Here is a 15,874-nt window from a genome sequence, read left to right as displayed (position 1 = left end):
GAGACGGTTCCATGACTGCTGACCTGTCATGGCAGGTATCGTGTTCTCACTGGCATATAGGTTAGGGACACCATTTTTTCCGTTGCATTATGCATACTAGCCTCCATTTGACCGATACATCTGCCATAGGGTCAATCCCATCGTGTTATGGTTCGTAAGCCATCTTCACTCGCCGATTCTTTAAATCATGACACGATGGTAGAGCCATCCTTTACATGGGCATCCTAGTTAGCACCTCACTGACATTTGTTGCCCATGCTGCTCCGTTTTGAGTAGGCTCGGGAGTCCTCTGTAGTCCCGCCATGACTTATGCGTTGAAGACTCATTCCTCTTAGCTTCTCCGCTTTGTTTTGGCCATATACCCTAGAGGCTCCTTTGTGTTGAGTTGTACTACTGCATTGCATGTTGACCACTTGCACCTTTTGGCCTAGAGCCGGCTTCACTTGGACTCGTGTTTAAGCCAACTTTTGACCATGACATCTGCAAAATCAACCTTGCATACCTTTGACTTCTGCAGCTTGACACACCTTGATCCGTGGAAGGAACATACCTTTGAGTGTCACTAACCAGTTTTCACCTCCCTGCATTGAGCATAGGAACGTTCCTTTCCCAGGAACTAGATCATCTGTTTCACCGACACTCGTTCTTTCCACTGTACCATAGCATTCTTTTATTCTTTTTCCAGCTTAACAGAAAAAGACAAAAAAATTAAATATTCCAAAAAGAGCGGGAACGGGACATTATTTCCATTTATTGTTGGCAGCTAGAGTCAGTCGTGTCGCCCTTGAACAAAGCACTCAAAACAAAGTCTCCTCCGCATGGGTGGGATTTAGTTTTACTTAGGTACGCCATAACCTTGTTATTGAGTCAGTTCTCCCCCGATTGGTTATCTCTTCCAATCATATGGAGGGTTCGTTCGTGCCTCCTGCATGGCGAACTTATACAGAGTCATCATATGCTACCACATAGTCACATTGAGTCGTGCTTTTGTTCAAGGGAAGTTAGCCTGAGTCGGCCTTTCTGCGGTGTCTCTTGACTCATTTTTCAGTCGGCCATCCCTGGTTGTCAGTGTCATGTCTATCATCACATCAGTTATATTGGTCCTTTACTCGTGCCGGTTTGAGAAGGTCCCCATTGACTTTTTGTTGGCGGGTCTTGTCCTTATCGACGACGACATCTTGCTCTGAGGACAGGCCTAGAGCTGCACCCTGGCCCTATTTTCATTATTGATAGGTTACCTTGTGCTCAGCATCGATCAGTATCATGGGTCTTTGACTGAGTGGTTTCCCTTGTGTTCGACATCAACATACATTATCACACATTGGGATTCGTGCAGTAACTTGGTTTCCATTTGACCCTATTGGTGGATACCTCACCTCTGTGTCAGCTTTCATTATTGGTTGGTTCAGAGGGTTTCTGTCGTGCGCTAGCCACATCTTGTGTACGCCGGAAACGTACTTCGGTTGGGTTACTACATTTTTTTCGTCTAATTCCTTCCACATTATTGGCCTACGGGTTACACTCGCGCTAGATTGATGAAGGATGCCTTAATGCCTTCCTTCTAGCGGATCTTTCCCTATCGACTCCGACTCATTGCTCTGGGGCAAAGATCTAGAGTCCATTTAGCAGTACCTTGGGGTTTGCAGTCATTAGTGGCAGATCCTTCGCTATCGAGTGGCAGATCCTTCACTATCGACAGTGGGAAACCATCATTGTCTCCTGATCGATAGATTCTTACAGGTGTTCGACTCCAGCTCATCTATTCACACTTGTTAGATTGTACTGGGTACCTTGACGCTCATTATCATTATCGGTAAGTAGTCTCGCGTTTGTTAACGGTATACATCAATGACCGGTAATCAAACGATTTCTCACATGGTCGACTTCAGATCATTTATTCCCATGGTGTAGAAATGTACCACGGCGGTCGGTTAAGACCTCAGGTTGTATCAGCATTCATTGGTTCACTTGACAGTTGCTCCTGTTGCTGCTAGTTGATACCACTCCACTTTATATGTTGCAGTCAGTCATGGTGACATTCTATATGCTGGCACCTGAGTTTGCAGTGTAGTACCATCCTATTCCATCATGTTCAGTTGGTACCTTTTAGGGATCAGTCTTTGATATCAGTGATCCGTTGCATCTTTCAGCATCATTGACAGTCTTATATGTGATATTCAGACATGTACTTGTTCATTATGATTAGATGATCCATTATGTATCTTTCAGTCATTTATACTTGTATACTTAGTGGATCCGCTTGTACTTGATATGCGGACATGCTTTACTTTTTCTGAGCATGGGTATGCCCGCCTCAGACAGTGTTTCTTTCTGATCTCCTTTGGTGGCTTGGCAGGCTGAATTCTGGTGAAGTCCTCCTCAGTTTTTGACAGACTTCCTTTCCATGTACTCGCATAATATATTTAGGCCATCATGTACCCCTTCTGACCTCATATATTAGGGGGCATCTGTTATAGCTCCAAATCTGACTCTTATGGTTTGTGATGTTGTACTCATGGCCTAGGGCAACCCCTCCTTCCAGACCTGGTCCTAAAATTTAAAATATAGTGTTTTATCCCTTATACACGACATTGCCCTGAGTTAAACGCGTGTATACGCGGGTAGGTGTATATCCAACCCGCGTGTATGTATTAAAACACTTAAAAAAATATAACACTCCTTATTTTCGGGCGGAGATCGCGGGTTTTACCTGCTGATCACCTGTTAGTGCCCGTGGCCCAACTGTTCCCAACCAACTCCTAACTAAAAACTACTTTGGAGATGGTATAAAAAGACCTCAAAGGGAAGGCCTAAAGGAGGAGAGAATAGAGAGAAAGGTTATTATGCTGAGATTTTTCCCTTGACCAGGTCTGAAGTCCCTTGTGTCTTCTGCACTTCCCCCATTTTGTACAGGAAACCTTTGTTTCCTTGTGTGTTGATGTTCATCCACCATTTATGACATCATGGAGAGAGTCATGGAAGGAGTTTTGTTAGAGGCTTGAGGCTGGAACGGATCCGGAAGGAAGCTTTGCTTGGAGCCTGCTGAAGGTGATTCAGGTGAACATATTCCTTTTTATGTACTTTATTTGTCTATAATAAAAGAAACACATGTCTTGGTTCCCGAAATGAATCTTCTTTATGTTAATGATAGTCATGTTTAGAATTCATATGTAAATGGTTGTTTGGATTTCATAACTAACTACCTTTATTTATAACATGAAGATGGTTTCTTTATAAGTTTTTTCCATGTACTGCTGTGTTCTTTGAATTGGTTGTTTTGCAGGACAAAAGAGAAGAAGGGAACTCCAAGAAGGGTTTGGACCCTAAAGGCCTTCTCAAACGTAGGACCAAAGGTACGTACCCTTATCATAGAATTTGCTTATAATAGCATAATGGTTGTATGAATGCATGTTTCTTTGAATAGATAACTTTCAATCTGCTAGGGTTTCAACCCGAAAAGCCCTAGGGGAGTAATTCCCTCTATCACATACCCAAGGAGAAGAGGACCAAACTAGAGCCCACCGCAGAGAAGGTTATCTTTGTGGGCTACAGTGAGACCTCAAAGGCCTTTCGAATTTACATTCCTACACAGAGGAAAGTTGTTGTCAGGCGGGATGTGAAGTTCGAGGAGGGCAGGGCCTTTAGGAGGTCACGGGAGTTAGAGTATCTGGATCAGCCAGACCCTTAGCAATAGTTGAGTCAGTCGCAGGGATCCAGTGGGCAAAGATCAGGAGGATCTGGAGGTACATCTATGAGGATGTCAGGTCTGTCAGTGAACAGTGGCTCACCGAGCCAGAGGGGTGGTGCTCCGGGCAACATGCAGAGCAGTTCACTAGGGAGTCCATTGATGGACAGTTCACACAGTACCTCAGCTTCTACAAGTTCAGGTGCAGGCAGGAGGACAGCAGACAAACAGTCAGGAGTTCAAGCTCCTGATGATGATGAGGAGGAGGAGTTTCATTCTCCAATGGGAGAAGTACGCTCAGGGAAGAGGAAACCCAAGTGGCTTCAGGACACCTTGAGAGATGCCACATCTGTTGCTGAGCCTAAGAGGCCGGTCAGAGAGAGTAGACCACCTGAGAGGTTTTGTAGCTATATGGCAATGGTTACTAGCATCCTTGACTCTGAGCCTTCTAGCTATGAGGAGGCAGCTAGCCAGCAGGTCTGGAGAGAGGCCATGCAGGAGGAGTATTCTTCTATCCTGAAGAATGATGTTTGGGAGGTGGTGCCGAGGCCTGAGGGCAAATCCGTGGTTACTTCCAGATGGCTTTACAAGGTAAAGCATGCTGCAGATGGCAGCATTGAGAAATTCAAAGCGAGGTTTGTGGCTAGAGGGTTCTCCTAGGTAGAGGGAGTTGATTATGAGGAGACCTTCACTCCCGTGGCTTGATATACTTCGATCCGCTCCATTATATCGATAGCAGCAGAGGTGGGTTGGAAGATCCACCAGATGGATGTGAAGACTGCATTTCTCAATGGCTTCATACAGGAGGAGGTGTACATTGAGTAGCCACAGGGCCTTAAGGTGCATGGAAAGGAGTTCCATGTGGGCCTGAAGCAAGCTCCCAGAGCTTGGTACTCCAGGATAGATACATATTTGCAGGGGATGGGTTTCACAAAGAGTGAGGCAGATCCGAACCTTTACTTTAGTGTGATAGGTGAGGAGCCTCTCATTCTGGTGCTGTATGTGGATGACTTGGTCATTACAGGTGCAGAGAGACTCATAGAGCACTGCAAGAGAGAGCTTGCGACGGAGTTTGAGATGAAGGACATCGGCTTGATGCATTACTTTTTGGGTTTGGAGGTGTGGCAGGAGGAGGGGCATTTCTTCCTGGGGCAGGGGAAGTATATTGTGGACATCCTTAGCAGATTCCACATGGAGGATTGTAGACCCATGTCGACAACTGGAAGAAGCTTCATGCTTCGGATTCCGAGTTGGTGGATCCCACATTGTACAGGCAGCTGATTGGTTCCTTGACGTATTTGGTCAACACTACACCAGATATTTGTTTTGCTGTCAACACGATGAGTCAGTTTATGTGTGAGCCTAGGAAGGTTCACTGGGTGGTTGCAAAACACATTTTGCGGTACTTGCAGGGGACAATGGATTATGGTCTGGACTACAGGCAGGGGGATGGAGTGATATTGGCAGGTTATACTGATTCTGATTGGGCAAGTTGTGCTTCTGATAGGAAGAGCACTTCAGGGTGCTGTTTTGGGTTGGGTTCGGCAGTAGTGTCATGGTTCAGCCGGAAGCAGCAGTCAGTAGCATTGAGTTCAGCGGAAGCAGAGTATATGGCAGTCAGTCTAGCTAGTTGTGAGGCCATCTGACTTCGCAAGATGTTGTTTGGCTTATTTGGTCAGTCGTTGAGACCTTCAGTGATTTACTGTGATAATCAGAGTTGCATTAAACTCACGGAGAATCCAGTATCTCATGACAGGTCAAAGCATATCGGGATCAAATATCATTTCATCGGAGACTGTGTTCAGAAGGGCGCTGTGAAGCTTGAGTATATTCCCACTGATGAGCAGGTTGCAGATATTCTTACCAAAGCCTTACCACGGGGCAAGCATGACTACTTCAGAGACAAGATGGGTGTGGTGAGGAACACCTTCCTCGGTAAGCGGGAGTGTTGAAATTTGGTACCAAAGGACAGGTGGTTCCCTAAGGCTTTGATCTTTGGCCTAGCGAAAAGTGTCCAAAAGAATTTAATTTTTCTCCTAAAGTGACTTTATAATTTTTATAAAGTCAAATTTAATTTAAAAGTGACTTTAAGTGATAAAGTTACTAAAGTCTAATTTTAAAGTGACTTTAATAAAGTCAATGTAAAATTAGAAAGGAAAAGTGACTTTGGAAATACATGACTAAGTGGGTCTTTATTAAAGTGAGGTGAATTAAAAAATAGAAAGTGAGATTTAAATAAGCATTTAATCTCAGCCCTAGATCTCAATCTATTTCAGCCATTGGATTTAGGGATTACCCAAAAGTCACTTAGGGTTAGATTAAGGGAGGAAAATGAGGAAAAGGTCATTCATTCTTTCATGAGTAGATTGAGAGACGGAGAGCAAGAGAGCAAGGGAGATTTCTGGACAGTGAGGAGAAGGAGGCAGCAACTTGGCACACATTCCAAGGCAGAGTTTTAGCAAGTCCGTACAGCGGAGTTTCAGCAAGTCGGAGTTTCAGCAACGCGGAGTTTCAGCAAGGTGGAGTTTCAGCAAGTTGGAGTTTCAGCAAGTCCGTACAGCGGAGTTTCAGCAAGTCCATACAGCTGAGTTTCAGCAAGTCGAGGGCAGAAATCCATACAGCTGTACTGCTATTTTTTCGAGGAGGCCGTACAGCATTTATTACTGTTCTGTTTTGCTGTTGGCAAGTTTTCCAGTTGGCTGTGAGGCACGGAAAACGAGATAAGTTGTAAAATTTGTTTGCTGATTTTTTGCTGAATATTTCTCATTGTAAAAAATCATTTTTCAGAAATAAGGAGCTTTCGAACTGGTTTTCCCCAAGAGTTGTAGGTGTTTTTCCAGGGTCACCTTGACCAAAAATCACTGTATTTAAATGAGTTAAATGGGTGTTTGTATGTGCTGATTTTTATATTTCTGTATTTTCCAGCATTCTGTAAAATTTCCAGAATTTGTGTTTTCAACAAAATTTATTTTCCAGTTATTGAATGTATGGATATGGGAAAGGACATTTAACTATTTTGGAGAAATAAGGTGAAACTAAAAACCAGGGTGGGAAATGAGAAATTTTTACAATAATCTTGCATATCTCTTTGCAAATTCCTTCAATATAGAATACTTTCAAAAACATAAAACCCAAAATAATAATCTTGCATATCTCTTTGCAAATTCCTTCAATATAGCATACTTCAAAAGCACCATGTTATGTCTAAAAACACTATATGGTGATCCTTTTCATATTGAAAATTTAAAGAAAACAACAAATGTTTTGTTTTCCATAACAAGTAATAATCAGAACCTGACTTGCAGTATTAATGTGCCAACTAAAATATTAGCAAAACAAAATAATGCAGAGCATTATATCCCATGTATTGAAATATCTTAGTTTACCAATCATATTAGCTTTACCCAACTCAAAGTGATTGAGAGCACATTCAACACCAAGAAAATCAGTATTTGAATGTCGAAACCATAATGATTGATCTCAATGCCAATAGAACCAGGAATAGGAAAAACCTTTTTGCTTATTTTAAGAGTTGCTTGGCTTCCTTTAGGAATTACTATCAACCGAAGACGCAAAGGATAAACCTCTACTGTTAAGTCCTCTTGGGAAGAACCTGATGTAATCACTTTTCTTGGTAAGGTAGGTCCCCCTCCATACCTGCAAGGCAAGGGCTTATAAGAGAATAGGCAATGAATGAAAATCTTAGAAACGTGTAAATTTTTGAATCAAAATTTTAGAATGAGAGAAAATATATAGTATATATTATTTGTCACATCTGATAAGCTATTGTTTGACCATCTTGGATGGCAGAATTCGGAATAATTGTTGTACTTAAACCTTCTCTCCATTTTTATTTCTGACCAAAAAGCTCGCATGTAGTTTCTTTTCATCTATGGTATTAAAGCCTCTCAGCACACAAGCTATCTTATTGTTGGAGAATCTACTCATGATTGCTGTAATTACTATTCAAAATTCATGTGTCAACAGCCAACACCTAGGAATGAATTCGTGCATAAAATGTTTCAGGAGGTTCCTTTTGAGGCGTGATCTAAGAGTCCATGCTAATCAACCTGGTTAAGGCTATGAAGGAATATGTACTTATCTGGTGGATTAACAGTTTAGCGGGTGATACTTTGATCATTTTGGATGCTGGTTTATGGTGTCATTGAGAATAACCTGACATTAAATACATCCACATGACAAACAAAACTTAGTAGAGAGGCTTGAAATATTAAGCAGCCAGCCAGCAATTTACCAGGTCTCTGCAAAAAAGCAACATTAAGGATGGTATGGGGTAAAGAGAAGCAAAATACTCAACCAAAAATTAACAAGTGGCAGATCAGGGCTCAGGCTAAAGCATCGTTTCTATTTGATACAACAGTGAGGAAAGGAATATGTTGGCTCTTTGCATGCCATATGTAAAATATAAGCTAGTTAGGTTACTAATACAGCACTAATCTTGCAGCCCAAGCAGAATGAACTAGTTAGACAGTGAATTTGTCAACTTCACATGTCAACACCAACACAAATTGGCACATCGACCATTCCCTTTAAGCACTTCTAGAAGCCATCAAAAATGATAAATTTAGATAGAATCAAAAGCCTTACAGACCATGGAGGTGAGGATGATAACGTCCTGGGCCACAAATTAACAAGTGGCAGATCAGGGCTCAGGCTAAAGCATCGTTTCTATTGGGTACAACAGTGAGGAAAGGAAAATGTTGGCTCTTTGCATGCCATATGTAAAATATAAGCTAGTTAGGTTACTAATACAGCACTAATCTTGCAGCCCAAGCAGAATGAACTAGTTAGACAGTGAATTTGTCAACTTCACATGTCAACACCAACACAAATTGGCACAACGACCATTCCCTTTAAGCACTTCTAGAAGCCATCAAAAATGATAAATTTAGATAGAATCAAAAGCCTTACAGACCATGGAGTTGAGGATGATAACGTCCTGGGCCACAAATTAACAAGTGGCAGATCAGGGCTCAGGCTAAAGCATCGTTTCTATTGGATACAACAGTGAGGAAAGGAAAATGTTGGCTCTTTGCATGCCATATAGTTACTAATACAGCACTAATCTTGCAGCCCAAGCAGAATGAACTAGTTAGACAGTGAATTTGTCAACTTCACATGTCAACACCAACACAAATTGGCACATCGACCATTCCCTTTAAGCGTTCTAGAAGCCATCAAAAATGATAAATTTAGATAGAATCAAAAGCCTTACAGACCATGGAGGTGAGGATGATAACGTCCTGGGCCACAAATTAACAAGTGGCAGATCAGGGCTCAGGCTAAAGCATCGTTTCTATTGGGTACAACAGTGAGGAAAGGAAAATGTTGGCTCTTTGCATGCCATATGTAAAATATAAGCTAGTTAGGTTACTAATACAGCACTAATCTTGCAGCCCAAGCAGAATGAACTAGTTAGACAGTGAATTTGTCAACTTCACATGTCAACACCAACACAAATTGGCACAACGATCATTCCCTTTAAGCACTTCTAGAAGCCATCAAAAATGATAAATTTAGATAGAATCAAAAGCCTTACAGACCATGGAGGTGAGGATGATAACGTCCTGGGCCACACATATATCTAACTATAGGTTCAGAAAGTACAACTTGGTGCAAAGGACTTAACAGATGGACTCAGATTTATTCAAAATCCTTATACACTATGCAGGTGACAATGATACTGTCATGGGACACTGTGATATTCATCACTGCAGCAAATGAAAATAATGGAATGGGATTAACAGAGTCCTAAAAGAAGGCCATGATCCACAGAGTAAGATAAGTGCACCCATGGATCATCTTTTCTGTGTCATCACACAACAACTTAACTATATACTGGTGCTAATAGCTATAGCCCTTGTGACCTCAACCAAAGAGCATGGTCAAGAGCAGAAGCAAGAAATGGTAGCATTAGCAATGTTTCACTCTACCGTCCAAGAGTAAACCTTTGTAACTTGGGATGATTTCCCACCCAAACAAATAGTTTGGCACAGCCTCAAGGGGAACAAACAATATGACCTAATGAGCCTTTGTGCAGCCAACTTACCATGAGATTGTCCTCTCTTTTGCAAGTCAACAACTGAAATCCTACAAGATATCGTATAGCTTCAACAGAACCAGTTTTGGGAATTTTGGCAAACTTATGCCATTCCGTTATTGAAGGAATGGTAACTCTACAAAATGTTACCATTCACTATGAGAAGTCTGATAATCCAATTTCTTTATCATATAAGACTCTTCAATGCTATTTGGGAGAGAGAGCACGAAAACAAAGGAGCATTTAAAGGTGACATCTTGATCTGAAAGGAAGGAAAAAAATCATGGATGGCAAGGAAAAGAACAATCATGCAAACGAATATGTGAGTTCACCAAGACCTTAGAGATCATAGCTGCAATAAAGAGGGAACTGTGCCATAGAGGGTAGCGAATCAAGATCCAATGGAGAAAGTTCCATACGATTTAAATTACTAATGTTTACAGTGCATTCAAAACAAAAAAATAAATGATAAAATGTGATGAACTGAAATTATTGGGAAAAAATAAAAAATAAAAAACTATTGTTTGCAACATGTATTTTCCACATGATTTTATACTCTTGTAGGGAAGCTTTATGTGACCGATGTATACAAATCCTCTTCAATTTGACAACACTGCTTTACAAGTTTAAACAGAACTGTAGGAAATGCCTTTGAGGTTATCATATTTGTCTACAGATTTTTGGGGAGAGAGCAGCAAAACAAAGAAACATTTATCTGTCCTCTGATAGGAGAAAATGATTCATGAACAGCAAGAAAAAAACAATTACTTATATGAACAATGTAAGCACCACGACCATAGAGATCACCAAAAGAAAGAGAGATATGTTCCATCCTAACTAGAGAATCAAGATCCACTGAAAAAAATTCCATAGGATTCAAATTAGAAATGTTGAAACTTGAGTGCATCCAAAACCCAAAAATAAATCATAAAAGCATGTGATGAGCAGAAAGAATTGTAAAAAGAAATACTATCATTTGCAACATGCCTTTTTCCACATTATTTGATAACAGTGGTGGTCTGTTGCTATTGTATGGTTCATTGCACATGAGATAAATTTGGCAGTGTGTCAAATGCTAATCTGAAATCCTCCAAACCAGGCAGAATAGATCAAATTCTGCCCCAAATACTCTGATTTGGAATTTTCTCCTCGTAATAGCTACTATTTCTAAATTATTTTCTAAAATCAAAGTGTTGAATATAAAATTTCCATGCTTTTACTGATTGTTTTTAGCTTTTTATACTTTACAAATTCCATAGTTCACAGATCCCAAGGAACATTGAAACAAGAGTAGGGGAAGGTTATGCCAATCATCCAAGATGTATAATGTAGTTAATTGACACTACAAAATGAATGTGTGTGTACAACCATGGAGTCACAAGAAAATGGCAGTCTGTGACATGTACATTGTAGACATTGTGCATACTATGTTGAATGAAAATGCAACATAAGCCAATCAAATGCATACACCATGCATGAAGTGTCACTGTGTGACATGTCTATGTCAAAAACACAACATATAACACCTAAATCAGGAACAATACATAACATAAATATGCTATACTCACTTCAGAAATCCCATACACTATACACCACATATGGCATGTACACTACATATGCTCACAAAACTTACCATTATTAATGTAGTATCATATAGTTATCTCAACCATTATTAATGTAGTATCATATAGTTATCTCAATTCTACAAAAGATTTGGATATTCTCAATTTGACAGATATTCCCAGACCACCAGTACAACCTGCTATACCAGATGAGCGGGATATTACCGATCGTGAAGGAATTCTGCTATAACCTATGCTATTTTGCACTATCAGCTGTCTTCTATATTGTTGAGCATTTTGTCCAAGTTCGAGAACAACCCTTGATCGATGTTTAAAAGGTGTCTTACATTTTTTACGAGGTCGGCATGCTAAACTCAATGAATTCACATTTTACTTCTTAATTTCTATTGTCGCTGTGGAATCAACCTAAGTTGAATACCATTGCACACAACATGCACCATATAGGCCATATAAGAAATACATTGAGTATAACATATATTGGTCAATGTGAAGAATACAGTAGTGTAATATTTATACTACATAGTACAAACTTCAACACATGTAGGAACACATCCCTATGTAAGGATATTATATTTCATATATATTATTAATATATTATTTATATTATTAGGTACATTACAAGTTCTAGAGATGCTTGAAGCTTTGTCCTCAGAATCGAAAAATTGCTATAATGCTGCTTCACTCCTTGATGAGGACCACTGTAAATCGATGGATTCTGAATAGCAATTGAGAGCAGTAGAATAGGAGCAGAACCAGGAAAGCAGAATTGTCATCCATTTGAATAGAACTTACCAAAGTGATCTTGTATACTCATGGTGAATATTCCCAAAGTATCCATTTGGCACCTAGGATGACAGAAATTCCTTTCTACAGAATGGCATAAATAGAAGGTTGAAGTGAATATGTATGCACTGAAAAATCAACTTTGTGAGACTGTCTATGACACTAAATCTGAGAACCAATAACAGCTTCAAATTCTGAATTTGATTGATGTAATGTTCCCTATTAATTAATTGCCCAAAGGAGGACAAAACAGCCTATCCAACCCTGTAAGTGATAGTTGATGATAAAGGGGTAAATCCATTATCCAATGTTTTGGGGCAACAGTGACTAAATTTGGGGTATCTGGGGCAAAAAGCCAGAATTGGGGGCTAAACTTGTAACCTCCCACATCAAAATAAGGAGAAGATACCCCATAAGGAATCTATAAATAAGAGAGATAGAATCATTTTTCTCATCATGGTGGATTGGATATTTCTGTTTGTGCGCTGAGGCTCTGAGCGTTTTAAGACCCCCTTTTTCCTTTTGATTGGTTTCAGCGGTGATGATCCCACCCTAGCCAATCCCTTCTTTTCTTTCATCTATTTAGCACAATTGTTCTGTGGCATTTTCATCTGGTTGTGGCATTCAAGAAGAGAGAATTCGTTGGACTGTTGACTTGAAAGGTATTCCCTGGTTTCTGGGGATATTGTCTAAGGCAGCAAAAGAGCCTGAGGTATTTGTGGGAGCAGTGGATTGAAGTAGCGACCCTGACCAGCGGGATGAAGTAGCGGGCCTCTTTTTGGCACTCACCTGTGACAGCACAGAACCTGTAAAGACAAGTGTAACAGAAGACCCCTTTTTATGGTAGTAGGGTTTTCTGAGGTCCAATGTAGGGCTGTGGATCCCCTCTCATGGCTCTGTTGAAACACCGGTATCCTTCTGAAGCTCAGACAGTAGCTTTAAGGGCTATCCCTGGACAGCAAGGTGTTGGGGACATCTCCCTGAGAAGCGAAGTATAGTCTTGGGCTAGCGGAGCCTTGTATGAGTTTCCTTTGGTAGTGAAGTACAATGGAGAAGGGTTTGGAGGCTGGAGTGGCCCAGAGTAGCATCAACAACATCCTCAAAACACTTTAGGCAGCAACAAAGGTTGGACCAGCATAGACTTACAGCAAGAGGGCAATCCGCAAGGTCTCCTCAGCATCCATAAGTCACAGTGGTATGTGTGTTAGGGCGTGGTTAGGTCACCTAAGTTTGTAAGAACTTAGAAGAACTTTGTAAGCTGTCTATTGAGACGGTAAGGACGAAAGTAATTCTGTAAATAATACGTGGTGAATTAGATATTGTTAGGTACTGGACTGATGTTATGATCATTATATTAATTACTGATGTTCGTAAAAAAGGGATTCTGATTACTAAGAATCGATAGATGCTATTAGCAGTAAGTGTAGCCTTGTAAACTGATGTGAACTATTGGAATTCACTACTTGCTACATTACTGTATGTTCAGTAATACCACTGTCTGAATTTGAAAGCAAAACTGTGATACTGTTACAATTTATCTTGTGATTTTGTAACCCTAAAGAGAAAAAATTTCCATGGGACACTACAATTGAGGATAGATATATAACTTTTAATGGCAGGCCACTGATAAATCTATAGAATAGTACTAGTTGGAAACCAACTAATACAGATACTTTTGTAACTTTGATCTTCCCTTGAATTCAGAGTTTTATAACAATTTTTTCCATTAGTAGTTTTTAACTATAACTGCTTGCATTTGTAATCCATCAGTGTTTTTATTTTCTAGATAATCTTGATTATGACAAATAATGCTATTCATTGTTAACATTTTTTTTATTCAACAGTTAGTTGAACAAGAGTGTGAATTGTCTTACTGACATTTTTTATTTTGCAGAATCTGATTATCGCATATATCTTAGTTATCATGTTTGCCAATCTTATCTTGTTTCTAAAACTTGTGGAGGGATATCAATAGGTAAAGATAATTTTATTACTGTCCACTAGTGGTCAGAAAGTATGTCAATGGGACTCAAAATTACAACCAGTAACAACATACTGTGGGGGTACCAAAGCTACTCTTGAAAACTAAAGAGAATAAAGATACAAGCGAGTAAGATGGTACAAGTAAATAAAAAGAGGATCAAGTATTAAAAAACTTCAGAAAAACGTCAAGATTTTGCTTAAGTGTCCTAATTTTGCTGACCCAATGCTTCATCTGGTACTTGTCACAAATCATTTTTAATGTCTTGTCAACATAAATCATATCTTGGTGTTGGCAGTTTTTGACTAGATGATGTAGTTGAGGTGTAACCTAAGTTGCAGGAAACGTTGCCTAGGGGTCCATTTCCGGCTGGAAACGAAACAGAAACGAGGAAACTCGTACCATACGGCCTGGAAACTCGTTTCCGAACGTACTGGCACGTTTCATGCTGGGGAAACGTGGCCAGTACGGCCGGAAATGAGTTTCCAAGCCATACGGCGGAGTTTCCACTTAACACTTGCCGTTTTCTTTTATTTTATTTTATTTTCGCTTCTAATTTTTTATTGGGCGACTAAAATATCTTCTGGATGCTTCTAGATGCCTCTCTCAAGTTATAAAAAAGACTCTCGCCTCATTCTCTCATCACACAATTGAGCAAGTCGTTTCTCTTGGAGACGTATGATTTTAGCAAAGGAGAAAAGAGGAAGAGAGCAGTGGCTTCAGCTAGGGCGTTTTCAACATTGAGCAAAGGAGATTTCAGCAACAGGAGAAAGAGATTTCAGTAGCAGATTTGGAGTGCAGAGTTTCCGGCTACAACATTCTTGGCTTTTGGCTCAGGTACAGCCATAGTTCTCTTGTCTTTTCTGGCATTTTGGGGTAGCTTCAACTACAGAAAATTATTTTGGGTAAGAAACATTCATTTTCTTAGTTTTTTCCTCCTATTTCTTCAATTTTTTGAGGGTTTATGCTGCCAAAAATATGAAAATCGTTTTTTCTTTGCGGATTTTTTTTTTTTTTTTTTTGCAACAATGGCTTCCAACCGAAGTGCAGCTGCAAGTTCAAGCCCTAGGGCCAACCCATGGGCTGAATATTATCCTCTTTGGAGGCATGTTCAAAAGCTTCAAAAATGTGGAGGTGGTAATCTTTGCAGTAATTCGTACAAGGGCTCCTACCCAAGAGTGAAGGCACATATTTTGCATGGAGGAGGACAGGGGATTGTAGGTTGCACAAAAACAGCAGACCCATTGGCAAGGAGGGCATATCAAAGAGAGCAAGATGAGGCAAATGGGATTAAGAGAAGGCATGATGAGCTTAGTCGACCTACTCCTCAAGCTCCATCTAACATTGAGCCAAGGATTGTAGTTGAAGCAAGGAAGAGGAGAGTTAGGGCCACTCAACAACATGTACAACCAGCATCCAAAAATCTCAGAGGGGCATCCCCTTCAGTTCATAATAGTAGAATTGCTAAATTGGTGAATGTGCAAGTGAGAGAAGAAACTGATTCCAAAGTGACTAGGTGCATTTATGCATGTGGTATCCCATTCAATGTTGTTCGCTCTCCTTACTAGCAAGATATGATAAGGGCAATTAACAAAGCTCCTCAAGGGTACAAGGGGCCCAACTATGAGAAAGTCTCAAAAATGAGAAGGAGCTTGTGGAGGATATCTTGTCACCAATTCGTTCTTCCTGGAGTAGCTCTGGGGTTACCATAGTCTCAGATGGATGGACAGATAAAGGCACAGAGCAATGATAAATATCATTGCCACTTCCCCCAAAGGAGC

At 40.3% G+C, this 15,874-nt stretch overlaps 1 protein-coding gene across 4 annotated transcripts in view; it reads right to left on the bottom strand.

The window, feature by feature from the left end:
* Positions 1–6,788: 6,788 nt before the first annotated feature.
* Positions 6,789–15,874, bottom strand: part of LOC149265462 (inactive ubiquitin-specific protease 5-like) — a 40,310-nt gene continuing 31,224 nt past the window's right edge. For all 4 annotated transcript variants that reach the window (XM_089393148.1, XM_089393140.1, XM_089393146.1 and 1 more), the window contains exon 3: positions 6,789–7,342. In XM_089393148.1, coding sequence (XP_089249274.1) covers positions 7,075–7,342 — 268 coding nt within the window. In that variant the 3' untranslated portion in view covers positions 6,789–7,074. The remainder of the gene's footprint in view (positions 7,343–15,874) is intronic.

Source organism: Pinus tabuliformis, chromosome 6 (genome assembly GCF_031772625.1).
Source record: "Pinus tabuliformis cultivar Carrire ecotype Pingquan chromosome 6, CPIR1, whole genome shotgun sequence".
Classification (NCBI taxonomy): Eukaryota; Viridiplantae; Streptophyta; class Pinopsida; order Pinales; family Pinaceae; genus Pinus; species Pinus tabuliformis.
This window is presented reverse-complemented; position numbering and strand designations above follow the sequence as displayed.